General features: G+C 45.2%; 2 protein-coding genes across 3 annotated transcripts in view; both read left to right on the forward strand.

Annotated features, from left to right (window-relative positions):
• Positions 1-14,745, forward strand: part of LOC144491673 (interleukin-17 receptor E-like) — a 203,892-nt gene that overhangs the window by 70,706 nt on the left and 118,441 nt on the right. The window lies entirely within an intron of this gene.
• LOC144491672 (interleukin-17 receptor C-like) overlaps positions 13,894-14,745 on the forward strand; it is a 74,665-nt gene continuing 73,813 nt past the window's right edge. Inside the window, exon 1 of one of the 2 annotated variants that reach the window (XM_078209840.1) lies at positions 13,894-14,317. In XM_078209840.1, coding sequence (XP_078065966.1) covers positions 14,219-14,317 — 99 coding nt within the window. In that variant the 5' untranslated portion in view covers positions 13,894-14,218. The remainder of the gene's footprint in view (positions 14,318-14,745) is intronic. The other variant, XM_078209839.1, reaches the window with a different exon arrangement.

A 14,745-nucleotide genomic window follows, 5' to 3' on the forward strand; every position in this document is an offset into this window, starting at 1 on the left:
AATACTAATGTTTGGATGGCAAACTCTAGGTTCAGCAGAAAAAAACACCAAGCTTCAGAACTCTCCTCAGATTGGTGACCAACTGGAGCTTGGACCAATTTTCCCAACGCTTCACCCTTAAGAATTGATCAATCTGTGGTGAACACAATGTACCAGCTAATTGAGCCACGTTGTTTATTTAACAGAACACCCTTGCTGTTCTTTTTATCTCTTTAATCTATTGAGAAATTGTGGCCGCAGTTGTACGCAAGAGAGTTGGGTGTGGAGCAGAAAAACAGCCACATATCTCAAACCGTCCATATGTATTCAATGCACCAAATGTTTATTCAGCCTTTATGTAAGAGCCGCTTTGTGTGATTTTAAAAAAAATAAACATATTAAGAAAGGTTAACTGAGTATTTTATATGGTGTGCAACTGAAAGGAGACACGTTGCCTTAGCAATGGGAGAGCATGGACTGAGACAAAAGATTATGGTGATGCATGTAACAATGATAGATTCATATTCTGGTTAGAACACAGAATGAGGCCATTAGGCCCTTTTGATCCATGATGGTTCTCTATAAGAGGCCCTCGGCTAGTCCTATTCCCTGCCTTTTCCCCGTAAACCTGTAAATCTTTCCTCTTCAGATAATTATCCGATTCCAATCATGCTTGACAAGTCTTCTGGAATTTTTTGAGGATGGGCTGAATGGCCTCCTTCTGCACTGTAAGGATTGTATGAATCTATAAGGTCTATGCCTCTGGCAGGATTTCCTCAGCCTCAGGGAGAAGCAGACAGCAGAGAGCCCTTCAGGATTTTCTCTGCAGTCGACAAGAGGGAAAAGCTTTGATAGTTTCCATGGCAGGATTTATCTCCTTAACGATAGCTACAATTGTTGCACTTCTGAAGTTGGCCGGGGGTGGGAGGATGGGAGGACTAGGATGTGGGAGAAATTCTGTTTCCTCCCAATCCGTAGGATGAGTAAATGAATACCTACAGTGCAGAAGGAGGTCATTCGGCCCATCGAGTCTGCACTGACAACAATCCCACCCAAACCCTATCCCTGTAACCCCACATATTTTACCCTGCTAATTCCCCTGACACTAAGAGCATGGCCAATCCACCTAATCCGCACGTCTTTTGAGAGGAAACCGGAGCACCCAGAGGAAATCCACGCAGACACGGGGAGAACATGCAAATTCCGCACAGATAGTGACCCAAGGCCGGGATCGAGCCCGGGCTCCTGGTGCTGTGAGGCAACAGAGCTTACCACTGTGACACCCCAATGCAAGATCTCTGCTATGAAGATCAATCCTTGGGAGTTTCCCACTGGCTCCTTGAGAATCTTTGATCTTCCCGAGAAACTTGTCATGGTAAAACCAGCCATGGCGGCGGGGTGATGTCTCCAGCAGATTTCCCTCTCTTCCGCTTCCTCTAGTCCAATGGTACTAGACACAGGTAAGCTACTGGAGCCCAGTGCAGTGCGTGGAACAAAAATGGAGCCCACATAAAGGAAAAGCCAGACTGCATTTATCTAGCACTCTGGCCTCAGGACATCCCAAAGCTCATTACAACCAATCAAGTACTTTTTTAAAGTAAGCCTCTTTTGCAAGGTAAGAAAGGTCACAGTAGATTTGTGCAGAGTAAGCTCTCCCAAACAGTAACAGCTTCTTTTATGGTGATGTTGAGTGTAGTGTTAGGGACCAGATCATAAACTATATTATGAAGGTATATTATGAAGTTAGCCGAGACCCAACTTTTTTGATTTTTGGCATTCGGGTGAGCAAAAGATGTTTCACTCCAGGTATGATTCGAATGATCTACTGGGAAGCTTTTATTAAAACAAACTTTATTTAACAATATAGTTAAAATACAACAAAAAGAATTAGCATAATTTTGACCAATTGAAATATTTAAACATGACAAGGTATAATTCTTGACAGCTAGCTATATCTATAGTTCCAATGTAAGCAATATCCTCACAGGCATAACTCCTTCTGTAGACTCAGTTAGCACAAAACAAAGAGTACAGGAATGAGATAGAGAATCTGCTGAACTGGTGCGGCAACAATAATCTCTCCCTCAATGTCAACAAAACGAAGGAGATTGTCATTGACTTCAGGAAGCATGGGGAGCATGCCTTATGAAGATAGGTTGAGTGAGCTCGGCCTTTTCTCCTTGGAGAGACGAAGGATGAGGGGTGACCTGATAGAGGTGTATAAGATGTTGAGAGGTATTGATCGAGTGGATAGTCAGAGGCTTTTTCCCAGGGCTGAAATGGTTGCAACAAGAGGACACAGGTTTAAGGTGCTGGGGAGTAGGTACAGAAGAGATGTCAGGGGTACGTTTTTCACTCAGAGGGTGGTGGGTGCGTGGAATGGGCTGCCGGCAACGGTGGTGGAGACGGATTCGATAGGATCTTTTAAGAGACTTTTAGATAAGTACATGGAACTTAGTAAGATTATAGGTTATAGGTAAGCCTGGTAATCGCTAAGGTAGGGACATGTTCGGCACAACTTTGTGGGCTGAAGAGCCTGTATTGTGCTGTAGTTTTTCTATGTTTCTGTGTTTCTAAGTGTAAAGGAGAAGATGCCACTGTCTATGTCAATGGGGACGAAGTAGAAAGGGCTGAGAGCTCCGGGTTTTTAGGTGTCCAGATCACCAACAACCTGTCCTGGTCCCCCCATGCTGACACTATAGTTAAGAAAGCCCACCAACACCTCTACTTTCTCAGAAGACTAAGGAAATTTGGCATATCAGCTACGACTCTCACCAACTTTTACAGATGCACCATAGAAAGCATTCTTTCTGGATGTTTCACAACTTGGTATGGCTCCTGCTCTGCCCAAGATGGCAAGGAACTGCAAAAGGTCGTGAATGTAGCCTAATCCATCACGCAAACCAGCCTCCCATCCATTGACTCTGTCTACACTTCCCACTGCCTCGGCAAAGCAACCAGCATAAGTAAGGACCCCATGCACCACAGACATTCTCTCCCACCTTCCGTCGGGAAAAAGATACAAAAGTCTGAGGTCACGTACCAACCGACTCGAGAACAGATTCTTTCCTGCTGCCATCAGACTTTTGAATGGACCTACCTCGCACTAAGTTAATCTTTCTCTACACCCTAGCTATGACTGTAACACTACATTCTGCACTCTCTCCTTTCCTTCTCTATGTATGGTATGTTTTGTCTGTATAGCGCGCAAAAAACAATATTTTTCACTGTATGTTAATACATGTGACAATAATAAATCAAATCAAAATAAAAAAAACAGACGCTCATGTGGGTGCTATGTTTCCAGCCTTTGAAACCCTCTGGACAGATACAGAAAAACACCCGTCTTCCGACTCCCATACAGCAACCTCCAGAGAAAGATCTGTCCCCAAACAACAGAACTTCAGAGAAATTGACTTATTTTCTGGCAGATCCCACTCTCCAAACCAAGAAAGAAAAAGAGAGGCACTTCTCTCTAACAATTCCAAGCATGTGTTTTCTCAACTAAACGAAAGGTAAACAGCATAGGGAGAACACCGATGTGACATCCTCCTGCCTCCTTTCTTCTCTAAACCACCTGGTAAGTTTGAGCCTTGTTTGTGGACTGTGATCATCCAGGATGCCCTGCTGCAGAGAGAGATTTCTTAAAAGAATCCAACCCAGGAATACTGTCTCCCAAAGAACAACCAATTCAGTTGTCTACATACAATTGTCGTATGAGGAGAGATTGGGTCAACCAAGTCTATTTTTACTGGGGCGGGATCACATTGAAACGTATGAAATTCGGAAAGGGCTGGACAGACTGGATGCAGGGATGATGTTACCCCTAGCTGGGGCGGCCTAGAACAGGGGGTCTGAGTCTCAGGCTATGGAGTACGCTATTTAAGACTGAGATTAGGATACATTTCTTCACTCAGAAGAAGGTGAATCTGTGGAATTCTCTACCACAGAAAGCTGTGGAGGCCAAGTCACTGAACATAAGAAATAAATAGATTTCTAGACAGTAAAGGTGTCAAGAGGCGTGTGGAGAGAATGGGAGTAATGTGTTGAGATGGAGGATCAGCCACGTTCATAATGAATGGCGGCACAAGCTTGAGGGGCTGAATGGGCTACTCCTGCACGTTGACTTCAACCTGGAGTCAGACAAGTCACCAAAGCCCAGACTGTGTCCTCATTTACTTTTCTCATGGACTTCAATGTGGGTAATCTATTCTTCCCCACTCTGTGATCTGTGTGTATGTGTGCTTGAAAGTTAATGCTTATTTTATTATTTCACTCAGATTTTAAGAATAATAAAGTCAAGCTCTTACTTTGTTAAACTCAACAAAACCTGTCCTATAGGTTATTTTCTAGAAACTAGAAGCAGGAATAGGCCATTCGGCCCTTTGAGCCTGCTCTGCCATTCATTGTAATCATGGCTGATCATCATATCCTGATTCCCCCTTCCCCCCATATCTCTTGATCTTTTTAGCCGCAAGGGCGATATCTAATTTCTTCTTGGAATCACACAACGTTTTGGCCTCCATTACATTCTGTGGTAGTGAATTCCACACATTCATCACCCTCTGGGTGAAGAAATTTCTCCTCACCTCAGTCCTAAAATGATCTCAACATGTAAACAATTAAGTACTCACTGAAGTGGCAAGTATATTCTTCTCTGGTCAAACAAGCAGAGGCATTCGACTCCTCAGCTGATAGTAATAATCTGTATGATCTACTGTTTCATTTTGAGGTTTTTTTTAATCATTCATGTGGGCATTGCTGGCTGGGTCAGCATTTAGTGCCCAGCCCTAACTTCCCTTGAATTGAGTGGCTTGCTGGGCCATTTCAGAAGTCAGTTGAGAGTCAACCACGTTTCTGTGACTCCAGAGTCACATGTCGGCCAGACCAGGTAAGGACGGCAGATTTCCTTCCCTAAAGGACATTAGATGGGTTTTTACCACAATCAGCAATTGTTTCATGGTACACATTAGCCTTTTAATTCCAGATTTGGAAAATTGAATTCAAATTTCACCATCTGATGTGGTGGGATACAAACCCTGGCCCCTGAGTGACAATACCACTGTGTCACCACTTCCCCAGTTCATTGATTTGTCCTCTAGTTTTGCTTACAACCAAAGCACACACATCCCTCTGCATTTAAAATATTTATAGACTATGCTCCTTACTTTTCTATTCTCCAATAGGAGCAAAGTCAACTCTACAGGATTATCCTCATAATTTAAGGAATTTAGGGCGGCACAGTGGTCTCACAGTGCCAAGGACGCAGGTTCAATTCCGGCCTTGGGTGAGTGTCTGTGCGGAGTTTGCACATTCTCCCTGTATCTGCGTGGGTGTTCTACGGGTGCTCCGGTTTCCTCCCACAGTCCAAAGATGTGCGGGTTAGGTTGATTGGCCATGATAAATTGCCCCTTCGTGTCAGGGGGATTAGGACTGTAAATATGTGGGGCTGCGGGGATGGGACCTGGGTGGGATTGTTGTCGGTGCAGGCTCGATGGGCCAAATGGCCTCCTTCTGCACCAGATTCTCTGATTCTAAAACTGCCTACTCAAAACTTTCCTGCACCTGAACTGCACCTGTATTCAGAAAGCAGACATTCCTGGCCATGCTCTTATGTGGAATTTGCCTTTAGCAACAAGGGTGGTATTGATGACTGATGGTTGAGTGTCCTTTCCGGTGAATTCAATGTCATCTTTACATTGTTTCATGCATTCCAAATCTTGTAAACAGCCAGAAAAGGTGTGAATCACACAATTAATACTGTGTGCACTCAACGCACAATTTCAATGCAGAATAATAATCTATAATTTTGTCTTTTAAAAAGCATTCAGATAGTTACATGGGTACAATGGGTATAGAGGGATATGGGCCAATTGGGATTAGTTTAGGGGTTTTTAAAAAAAGGGCAGCATGGACAAGTTGGGCCGAAGGGCCTGTTTCCATGCTGTAACCTCTATGACTCTAATACCAGGAATTGTTGTGTTTTTTAGATAGCATCAGCGATTTGAGATGCAGCTGCCAATACACATCTGCCTGGTACTCAGAACCATTGAATGATTATCTCACAGAAAGTTCAGCCAGTTGTGTCCATTCCAGCTTTTTTCAAGAGTAACTCATCCATACTTCCACACCCTTGCCCTTTCTTTGTAGGCCCTTTCTCTTTACGATTTGCCAGAATAGCTACCGGCTACTCAATTACAAATATTTTATTCAATGGATGTTGTTTTGCATTCAAAGACTGCAATGCTTTGTCAGCGTAAGTCATTATTGAACTGACGTAAAACGTTAGATACAGAGTGAGTGCCTCATGATGGAGGTCACATGTCTACGGAAAGCCAGAGAGGACAGGTAGCTTTTTAAAACCCAAACAACCTCTTTTCCTAACAAACAAAAGGCAGATTTGTATACATGATCATGTGTAACTGTGAATTACCCTTTATACTTCTTCTTTGGCAAATACTCACTTACGAGTATGACTGTTCACCTAAGAAACTCCCACTATACACCTACTGTTCTAATTCATGAAGAACTGTTTGTTCTACCAGTCAATCCCCGCACCTGCATAGCCTTTAAATTGTGCAGGTTTCTTAATAGTAGTATGTGCATTTGTTGTTTGACTGGGTGATATTCCTTGTCTGGAGAGTGTCATTGTCGTAGCAACTGCTGTTGTTCCATTGCTGTTGTTGGGGACCTATGAACCTCTGGAATGATGCTAGCTCTGTATTCAGTACAGCTGGTTAGATCCCTTCTCCCTGACCAGCCGACTGTGGTGAAGGAACAGCTTCACTAGTTGTCCATATATGCCTGTGCTTGCATATTTGGTCATTCATTTCCATTGCGTATGATTGAGCTGGCAGTTTTTGTATGCATGTTTCACACTGCCATGTGACTGACTCCTGTTGAGAGTTTTGAAGGTTTGTAACCTGACTGGCTCTCCAATGTTCAGATCTGCTAATGGTTTGACAGCCTTACCTAAACGAAATATGACTGTGATACAGGAAGCCTTTCAAGTGGGGGGTTGCACATAAGAATGTATTGGTAGTTGGGGACAGTATAGTGAGAGTGTTAACACAATTCTGTTTTTATTTATTATTGTCACATGTATTGATATATAGTGAAAAATATTGTTTCTTGCGCACAATACAGATAACGCATGCAGTTTATAGAGTACATAGGGGAGAAGGAAAGGAGAGGATGCAGTATGTAGTGTGACAGTCATAGCTAGGGTGCAGGGAAAGATCAACTTAATATAAGGTAGGTCCATGCAAAAGTCTGATGGCAGCAGGGAAGAAGCTGTTCTTGAGTCGGTTGGTATGTGACCTCAGACTTTTGGATCTTTTTCCTGACGGAAGAAGATGGAAGAGAGAATGTCCAGGTGCGTGCGGTCCTTGATTATGCTGGCTGCTTTTCCAAGGCAGTGGGAAGTGTAGACAAAGTCAATGGATGGGAGGCTGGTTTGCGTGATGGATTGGGCTACGTTCACGACCCTTTGTAGTTTCTTGCGGTCTTGGGCAGAGCAGGAGCCATACCAAGCTGTGATACAACCAGAAAGAATGCTTTCTATGGTGCATCTGTAAAAGTTGGTGAGAGTTGAACTGAAAGTCCAGATGTGTTGCCCCCCCCCGATGCCAGAGTTCCAAACATCTGCTCAGCGTGGGAGACCAAATTCCACTGGGAGAGGGAGGATCCAGAGGTTGAGGTTCATGTAGCTACCAATGACATAGACAAGACAAATAAGGAGGTTCTTCACAATCCATATGGACAGCGCGGTGGCACAGGGTGCTGCCTCACAGTGCCAGGGATCCTGGTTCGATTCCCGGCTTGGGTCCCTGTCTGTGTGGAGTTTGCATTTTCTCCCCGTGTCTGCATGGGTTTCCTCCAGTTTCTCCGGTTTCCTCTCACAGTCCAAAGGTATGAGGGTTAGGTTGACTGGCTATGCTAAATTGCCCATAGTGTCCTGGGATGTGTAGGTTAGAGGGGTTTGTGGGGTAAATAAGTGGGTTGTGGTGATGTGGAGGGGTATTGTTGTCGGTGCAGACTCGATGGGCCGAATGGACTCCTTCTGCACTGTAGCGTTTCTGTGATTTCTAGGTGCCAGTGCTCGGATGAGGCCATTGTCATTAGACCTTGCACTTGTCTCTCTAACAGAATAAGATGTCTGGTTATGACAAAACCATGTTCTAGGCGTTTTGTCGGGAGCAGGTTTGGCATTGGATCTCCCTCTCTACTTTCTGCTGATGACACCTCCCCAGATGTCTGTATCCTTTACATCTCTGAAGCAGCCAAGAAGGATCAGCTTGTTGCCCGTTGGGACTCAGGTCAAGGATTGCCCGAGGCTGGAGTAGAACTCCTCTCTGGGCTCAGCGGTAGCTTTCAGAGTTGGAATATTCGCATTGAGGACTGTAGTGCACTGGTTCTGGGCTGGGGTGAGCCAAAGGCTTATGAGGTGTTCATTAGACGGTACAGTGGTTAGCACTGCTGCCCCACAGTACCAGGGTCCCAGGTTCAATTCCAGCCTCGGGTGATTGCACATGGAGTTTGCACATTCTCCCCGTGTCTGCGTGGGTTTCCTCCGGTTTCCTCCCACAGCCCAAAGATGTGCGGGTTAGGTTGATTAGCCCTGATAAATTGATCCTAGTGTCAGGGGGATCAGCAGGGTAAATATGTGGGAGGGGGCGGGAATAAGGTCTGGGTGGGATTGTGGTCAGTACAGACTTGATGGGCTGAATGGCCTCCTTCTGTACTATAGGGATTCTATGATTAGGTCCAACCTGTCCAATGTTTCTTCACAAGGTAAGCCCCTTATCCCAGGCCTGAGTCCAGTGAACCTTCCATGAAATGCTTCTAACGCAATTATATATATATTTTTAAATGAAGAGACAAATACTGCGCACAGTCTCACAAAAGCCCAATACAACTACCTTCCTTTCAATTTATGGCCGTCATAGAAATGTTATCACTGTACAAACTCTACCATAATAATAAATCGAACTTTGATCATATTCTGCCAGAGGTCTCCTGGCAACACGTGCTATTCAATGTCACTATAATTGCATCGTGATCCAACATATGGACAAGGAATGTCTATAGATTTTAGCAGGTGAGTAGTCTAGGTTATGTATCTAGACACCAATGATCTGGGACCTATATAGGTAGTAAATGTACTAAAATGATTGTAGTACAGACATTTACTATACAATAAGATCTTTGCCTAAATTATTCTCAAACTCCACCGCCCTGCCTTGTTCCAGATATGATGTGGAGATGCCGGCGTTGGACTGGGGTGAACACAGTAAGAAGTTTAACAACACCAGGTTAAAGTCCAACAGGTTTATTTGGTAGCAAAAGCTTGTGTGGCTTTTGCTACCAAATAAACCTGTTGGACTTTAACCTGGTGTTGTTAAACTTCTTACTTTGTTCCAGATACACATTGTAAAGTTCCTATCAGTCAGGAACAAACATCTCCTTATCAAATGAGACCAGAAGGCAGTTTACCTTATTATTTATGCTGCTTTAAAACTAAATTTGCTCTGTTGCATAAGACCGTTTTATTGCCTTTCCAGATTTATTACGGGAGATCAAGCATTTTTCATTATCTTTCAATGGTTTCAGAAGCAATACTTTACCTTCAAACCTGGTAATCCTCTGGGCTGGCCCAACATGTCTGGGGGGCCAGCGATCGGAGGGGTCGTAGGGCCAGCGATCGGGGGGGGGGGTTGGGGGGTCGGAGGGCCAGCGATGCGGGTCTCAGGGCTGGCCAGCGATCAGGAGACCGGCAGTGCAGGTCTCAGCGCTGACAGATCAGCGTATGCGCATTGGCCCGCTCAGCGCTATGCTGCCGGTCTCTCCAGCGGGAATAGGCCCCGCGAGATTCACGCTGAGGCACTCTGCAGTGCACAGAGTGTGGGAGATTCATTTTGAAAATCCCGCTGAAAAAAACAGTGCAATCTACTCCAGTTTTTTTGCAAATTTGACACTTAGAATTTTTTTGGGAGAATTCCACCCATATTGTTACAGCCATAGCTAGGGTGTAGAAAAAGATCAACTTAATATATGGTAAGTTCATTCAAAAGTCTGATGGCAGCAGGAAAGAAGCTGCTTTTGAGTTGCTTAGTATGTGATCTCAGACTTTTGTATCTTTTTCCTGATGGAAGAAGGTGGAAGAGAGTATGTCTGGGGTTTGTGGGGTCCTTGATTATGCTGGCTGCTTTTCTGAGATAGTGGGAAATGTAGACGGAGTCAATGGATGGTTTGCGTGATGGACTGGACTACCTCACAACCTTTTGTAGTTTCTTGTGGTCTTGCTCAGACCAAGAGCCATATCAAAGCTGTGGTACATCTGGAAAGGATGCTACTTAGAATGATAGAATCCATACAGTGCAGAAGGAGGCCATTCGAGGTCCTATTTGAGATCCAAGATCTCAAACCTCAGCCTAAAATCATGCTCTACTGGGCAGCAGTGATTCCTGTGCTACAAATGCTCTGGAGACTTGGATAACCTATAGCCGACACCTCAAAGGCTTGAGGAAGTGTTGCCAGAGGTGTCCCCACTCTCCAATTCCAATGGCAAGAAAGGTGGTCCAAAAACAATACCTTCTCCCAAGCCACTGTGCCCAGCATCAATAAACTAATCACTCATAACGCAGCTCTTCTGGGTGGACATCATAGAATCATAGAAACCCTACAGTGCAGAAGGAGGCCATTCAGCCCATCGAGTCTGCACTGACCACAATCCCACCCAGGCCCTTTGTATACCTGGCACCATACCCCTGAAGCAATTCCTTTACTTGGAATTTGGTTGCAGCAGGAGACTGCCAGAAGGACAGTGGAAATGCTTTAGGGATGTCCTCAAAGTATCCCCGAAGATGTCAACCATCCCTGCCAACTCTTGGGAGGTGCTGGCTTGTCTGGTGATACAGTGCTACTTTGATATATTTTATGTTTAAGGAGGGCTTGCTTTAAGAGATGGTGTTTTGTTACAAGAGTCACTTTGCCTGGTAAACATGTAGCAGATGCTGAGGTGTGTTACTTTGTAGAATTCATGGACCTTTTGTTTGTTTAAGTCCCACTAGTGTTTCAGAGTAGAGTTTTGATTCGGTTAATGGGAAGAGCTAAACTTGCAGGCAAGAAAGAGTTTCAGTTTCATTTTAAAATACAAGAAGTTGCTGCCTGGACTGCCAGAAGAAATAGATGTCTCTCTGTCTCTGTCTCGCCAGAGGTGTTCTGAAAGCTCTAGGACTGTTAATCTAAGACAAGCAAGTATGCCTGTGTTTTGCTAACTAATTTTAAAGAGTGGTTTAAGTCTATAAGCAGAATATTGCTTGAATTCGAACATATAGGGATGGGTGAGTAGTTAAGAATTATAGCTTGCCTTGTGTAAGTATTATTCAACTGTTAGACATTAAGTTAATTCGTTTGTTATAGTTAAACTGTGTCATTAAATAAAATTTGTTTTAATAAAAGCTTTGCAGTGTGTCAGTAGAATCATGCCTGGAGTGAAACACCCTTTCCTCATATTGAGGCCAAAATTGTTGGGGTCTAGTCTGACTCCATAATACATCTTGGGGTTTCTGAACTGGTCCCTAACACTTGTGACCAACAAAAATGGAGAAGGTTAATCCAGGAAGGCACTAAACACATCGGGCGTGATCTTAGCAGCAGTTCACGTCACTCACTGCAGTGAGATCAGAGAATTTGGCAGCCAGCCAAATCTCCGTTCACTGCAGCTGGAGGGGAAAATCCCGTCAACGTGAAGAGTGGTGACGTTCCGGCCATTGAGACTTTGTTGGGAACACAGAGAGACAAAGTTGAAGCATCAGAGAGATCGCACAAATCTCCCAACAATCTGTCCAAGCACCACCTGCCCCACGTGTGGCTGGATCTGCAGATCATGCACTGGGCTTGTCGGCCATCTTAAAACCCATCAAACCAAGTGGAAGCAAGTCACTCTCGATCCTGAGGGACTGCCTAAGAGGAGGAAGGAGGATATAAAGGATCCCATGGCAATATTCGGAGAGTAATGGTATTTACAACTCAAACAGCATTACCAAAAATGAAAATAAGAGAAAATGCCAAAAATACTCAGTGCATCTGGGAGCAGTTATGGAGAGGGAGATAGAGTTAACATTTCAGGTCTGTGACCTTTCATCAGACAAAGATGCTGCTAGACCTGATATTTCCAGCATTTTCTGTTTCTATTTCGGATTTCCAGCATCTGGGATATTTTGCTTGGTACAAACATGGTGTTCAGGGCTGGGGAAACTGTGAGGTGGGTGGCCTGGGAAGGAAGAGATGAAGTCAGCGACAATCGAGGAAATAATGGCTTGATGTTCAATGGTGTAATCAGGTTCCAGTGAGCGGTAAGGAGACCCTCCAGCCTCCTCTTGGTAGAGGTTGGTTCAGCAGACAATAGTAGTGTTACCCTTGCCAGCAGCTTTGATGACAATGTTAGATTTGGACTTGAGAAAATGGAGTGTCCGTTCCATTTTGCACACTTTTGCTCCCACCACTTTCCCTCCCTCCCTCCCAGGTCCGCAATAGGATTCCCCTCGTCCTTACCTTCCACCCCACCAGCCTCTGTGTTTAGTATAAAAACAGAAAATGTTGGATAAACTCAGCAAATCTGGCAGCACCCATGAAGAGAAATGGAGTTAATGGCTGGGATTTTACGATGTCGCTTGGGCGAAGCTCATAAAATCCCAGCCAAATGGAGAATTCCATTTTGTGAACATAAAATTCCGGCCAATGTTTTGGGTCTAAATGATCCCTCTACAGATGTAAAAGGATTATTTAGATCCAAAACATTATCTGTTTCTCTCTCCACAGATGCTGGCAGACCCCATGAGTTTTCCCAGCAATTTCTGTTTTTATTTCAGGTTTATCCACTGTGTTTAGGAGATTGTTCTCCACCATTTTCACGAACTCCAGCATGATATACACCAAAAACATCTTTTCATCTCCTTCCTCCTTTTCTTTCTGAGGAGACTATTCTCTCTGTGACACTCTGGTGTACCCCCTCAGTGATCCCCAACACTGACTCCCCTTCCCATGGCACCTTCCCGGACACCCACAGGAGATGCCACACTGACCCTCTCACTCCTTTCTTCCTCACTGTCCAAGCCCCAAACACAACTTCCAGGTTAAAAGAGTAATTTGCTTCCAATTTTAGTAATGGGTGGCACGGTGGCCCAGTGGTTAGCACTGCTGCCTCACAGCACCAGGGACCCGGGTTCAATTCCTGGCTTGGGTCACTGTCTGTGTGGAGTTTGTACGTGTCTGCGTGGATTTCCTCCGGGTGTTCTGATTTCTTCCCGCTATCCAAGGATGTGCGGGTCAGATTAATTGGCCATGTTAAATTGACCCTCGTGACAGGGGTATTAACAGGGTAAATATGTGGGGGTTACAGGAATAGGGCCTGGGGGGGATTGTGGTCGGTGCAGACTTAATGGGCCAAATGGCCTCCTTCTGCACTGTAAGGATTCTATGATTCTTGATTCTATTCTGTACTCACTGCTCACAATACCATTTCCTCTACATTGTGTAAATTAAATGTGGATTGGGCAAACACTTTGTGGAAAACCTCAGTTCACCCCATAGTCACGGCCAATACAACATTCTTACATTCCCGCCACTGAACAGATTTCAGGATTTAAAGATTTTATTGAGGGGTTGAACGCTATAAAGCCAGGGCTGGCTGCCTTTCATTTGTATGTTGGAACCTCCTGCAGGGATTATTATTATCCATGTGAGTTTCCTTAATGTCACAGGGAGGCATTTGGACTCTGGGGGGTGCCCTTTAGCTCCTGGTTTGCCTGAGGTTTGGTTTGGAAGCAGAGTAGCCCAGGTGCCAAGCAGGCTATAGGACCCAGAGGAACGGGGAGGGGTTGGATTCTAGGAGGAAGAGCTTTGGCACCTGTTAGAGAGAAGAGCAGAGAGAGAGAGAGAGGTCAGTACAGTCTCACAGCTCAGAGCGACAGCTCAGACAGTATCAGTGCAACCTAACTGCAGGCAGCCACAGAGAACACAGCCTGGGACACAGAACCGGCAGCCAATTGATCCTGATCTCTGGATTCTCGGATATTGTTGTGTGTGGTTTTTATTTTTGCCATGGGAACAGTCACTTAGGGAAATGGGAATCGCGATTCCGGCCGATGCAAGCGAAAGCGAAGCGACTTACTCAACCGGTTTTCACCTTAAAGAGCCGGCAGGCAGGCAGGGGGTCCCTGGACAATAGCTCACCATGCAGGCCAGCCTCCTGCTCCTGCCCCTGTGGCTGAGCGCAGTCTTCAGCCTGGAGACGTTCCGCGGAACTCTGCTGGATGCCAATTGCCCCCAAGAGGTGAGACTCGGACCTTACTTCGCACCTTGATCTCTCTCGCCCTGTCCTCCTCCCTCTCTCCTTCCTTTGCCACTTTTTCATCCCCTTCACTCTCTCCCTCGCCCCCAGACACAGCCAATTAGTTGCTGCCAGATATCTTTCGGTTGTTTCTGGTTTCAGAGACAGCAATCAGGGGTGGGACGCAGCAGGCGCTAGTGGAATGGATTGTGTAACTGTAAACTCGTCGATTACCCCAGCGCAGAGGTGCTGAGATTGGCACGGTGGCACAGTGATTAACTTCTGCTGCCTCACAGCAAGAAGTTTAACAACACCAGGTTAAAGTCCAACAGGTTTATTTAGTAGCAAAAGACACACAAGCTTTCGGAGCTCTAAGCGCCTCACAGCGCCAGGGACCCGGGTTCAATTCCAGCCTTGGGTGACTTGCGGGC

This window comes from Mustelus asterias, chromosome 3, assembly GCF_964213995.1.
Source record: "Mustelus asterias chromosome 3, sMusAst1.hap1.1, whole genome shotgun sequence".
Lineage (NCBI taxonomy): Eukaryota > Metazoa > Chordata > Chondrichthyes > Carcharhiniformes > Triakidae > Mustelus > Mustelus asterias.